The sequence below is a fragment of the Populus euphratica genome, unplaced genomic scaffold (genome assembly GCF_000495115.2).
Source record: "Populus euphratica unplaced genomic scaffold, PopEup_1.0 scaffold301.1, whole genome shotgun sequence".
Classification (NCBI taxonomy): domain Eukaryota; kingdom Viridiplantae; phylum Streptophyta; class Magnoliopsida; order Malpighiales; family Salicaceae; genus Populus; species Populus euphratica.
The window spans coordinates 83,722-86,473 of record NW_011500181.1 but is presented as its reverse complement, the minus strand read 5'-3'; the positions used below and the strand labels follow the sequence as shown (position 1 = coordinate 86,473).

Sequence of the window (2,752 nt, the reverse complement as noted above, 5' to 3'; positions counted from 1 at the left end):
AAAAATTATTTGAAATAAAAAAAATTCAAAAAACACCAAACTGATATAATAATAATAATAATAATAATAATCATCTTATTTTTTCAATACTTAATTTTATTTCAATTTTTCCACTTACAATCTTCAATGGCCAAATTAATGACCATTTTATAAAAAATTATTAAGAATTGAAAAGTGTAAAACAAGAAGATAAAAGATAGCCAATCTAAAATTCATGACAAAAGTTTTTTTAATCGTCATAATTTCATTTTTCTTTCTCCACAGTTCCCATATTTTTTGTAATTTTAATTCTAGCTTGAAAGTTTATTTTTTGTTGTATTTCAATTCTTGAGTTATAGATAAGAAAAAGAAAATTACATTAAAATAACAAAAAGAGAGAAACTTATAGGTTTAATTACTTTTTAATAACAATTTCAATAACAAAAAAATTCATCTTTATTTGATGTTAAAAGTTTTATTCAATTAAAGAAATTTCATGGTTAAAAAAGAACTAATCTCCTCCTCCTCCTCCTCCTCCTCCTAATAATAATAATATCAATAATAATAATAATAATAATATCACCACCTCTTGAAAAAGAAAAGCAGTTTTTTCGTACGTGATCTCTTACATGTTGCCATCAAGAACATGCCTCTATAGTGGACAAAAACAGCATGCCGTATGGACCAGACAAGCTTTAGCTGCTGAGGTTGACTTGGGCTCTTGGGGTGGGTCTCGAAATCTTTTCCATCTCAGGATTTTGAGAATACAGCTTGCATCGAATGTCCACAACAAGTCCTTGTTCTTCTTAGGAAACCTCTGTCGTCTTTCTTTTGGGCCACAAAACACCTCAGACCAAGCTGAAGCTGATCAATCCTTGCCCAACGCCGACGAGAAAATTCTAGCTTTGGTCAGATTATCCTAATCCTCGAGTGTCATCTTTAAAAGGATCCTAGCCGCTGTATATTTCTTATGCTTTACTTCAGGTGTTGTGATCCTTTAAAGACTCTCGGAGGATCTCGTAGCTAGACACTAGTAACTCGTCACTGTAACCATCCTTGTCCAAGGATCATCTGTGTTCTTTGTAAAAGTAATTTTCAATTAAAAATTTATATGTTTTCAAGATTTGAAAAGCATTTTGAAAAAAGGATAATCTGTGAGAGCAAACTCGTTGGAACTAATAGGTGCATCCAAAGCTCAAACCATCCCACAAAAATATCAAATGCGCTAAAAATCACAGGGCGTAATATAGAGATAAACAAGAACTCATATCTCAGAAAGATATCCCCATCACAAAACCAGTCTCAGTAATCCTTGCCCCATGATCATTTGTGTGCTTTGTAAAGGTACTTTTCAATCGAAAATATATACGTTTTCAAGATTTGAAAAGAAGAATAATCCGCGAGAGCAAACTCGCTAAAGCTTATAGGTGTATCCCAAGCTCAAACCGTCCCACAAAAATATCAAATGCACTAAAAATCAGAAGGCGTAAGATAGAGATAAACAAGAGCTTATATCTCAAAAAGACATCCCCATCACAAAACCAGTCTCAGTAACTTTTAAAACAAATGTGTTTCTGCTCAAGACAACAAATTAGCTCCCTCGTGAGACATACTCTCTTAATCATCACAAAAGAGAACAAAACTCATTCAGAAACTAGAGAAAGATGCAACGACAAATCCAATGATTAGTGATCCAACAGAGATGGAAAACCCAGTAGAACCGGAATGACCTGGAGATGGAGCTGGTGCTTGCTCATTTCCTCCACCATTCACAGCTGGTCCAGGCGCAGATCCTCCTGCCACACATAGCGAGCAACATGATGAGCGTTGTTCAGTATATTTGATTGGCAAACAAATTAATATGGTTCTTAACAAAACAGCAAAATCATACGCGTAAATGACTCTGTGAGCAAACCACTTGCCACATTTATAACCATCAACATCCTGTTATTTTCAGCATCAAATTCACTAACTACCATGGCAAGATTTGGATGCCCTTTCCATGCACTACAACCAGAGAATATTGATTGCATGCACCCAACTGAAGATGTGAGATGGGGGTCGCTTGTTTCCTCTTTCAAAAATGCAGATGTAAGGAATGCAAAATCGGATGAACAATCTATCTCAAGACCAAACGACCAAGAAAGATGGTCGCCGCTCTCCACAGTGTTCAAGCACAAACAAGGGATTACAATTTAAAAAAAGAAACATGACATGAAATAAATTATAATAAGGAAAAGAATGGCAGCAAGACAACAGCCAAGAATTCAATTTCTTCTTTCTTCATCTTTTTTTGTTCCTTTGATAATTCAGATACGGGCCAATAAGAAAAAATAATCTACATAATTCAACCAGTGCATCAAATGTCACATGCAAAGATCAGGAAAAGAGCATACCAGGGGCAGGGGCACCAGAGGGACTAATGGACACTGCAGCAAGAACAAAAAACAACAAATCAAGTAAAAAAAAAAAGAAGTAACTTTCGAGAACCAACAAGAAATTTTAAAAGGGAGAGCGCTGACATCCGCAGTTAGAGGCAGGAGGAGCGTGGATTTTGCAGACAGAAGGGAGAGACAGAGCCTTCGTGACATTCAAAACGATACCATATTGAACACTACTCTTGAAGGCCTCACAGAGGCACTCAGCTTTAGTGCTCAACACCGTCTTCAAACCAGCACAGCATTTCCCCTCTGGCTTTGTTGCTGTGCTGTCGTTTGACACAAAACTCAAGCAGCCAGCCATGCTAAGTAGCAGATTAGAGCAGCCCACCGAG

The 2,752-nt window shown here is 36.3% G+C and overlaps 1 protein-coding gene across 1 annotated transcript; it reads right to left on the bottom strand.

Moving 5' to 3' along the window:
• Nucleotides 1-1,471: 1,471 nt before the first annotated feature.
• LOC105111535 (non-specific lipid-transfer protein-like protein At5g64080) lies at nt 1,472-2,751 on the bottom strand (the record flags this gene model as incomplete). The annotated part of the gene is made up of 3 exons (XM_011006918.1): nt 1,472-1,775; nt 2,376-2,408; nt 2,502-2,751. Coding segments are annotated over 3 exons (432 nt in total), but the record flags the coding sequence as incomplete, so codon positions are not given.
• Between the last annotated feature and the right edge of the window lies 1 nt (nt 2,752).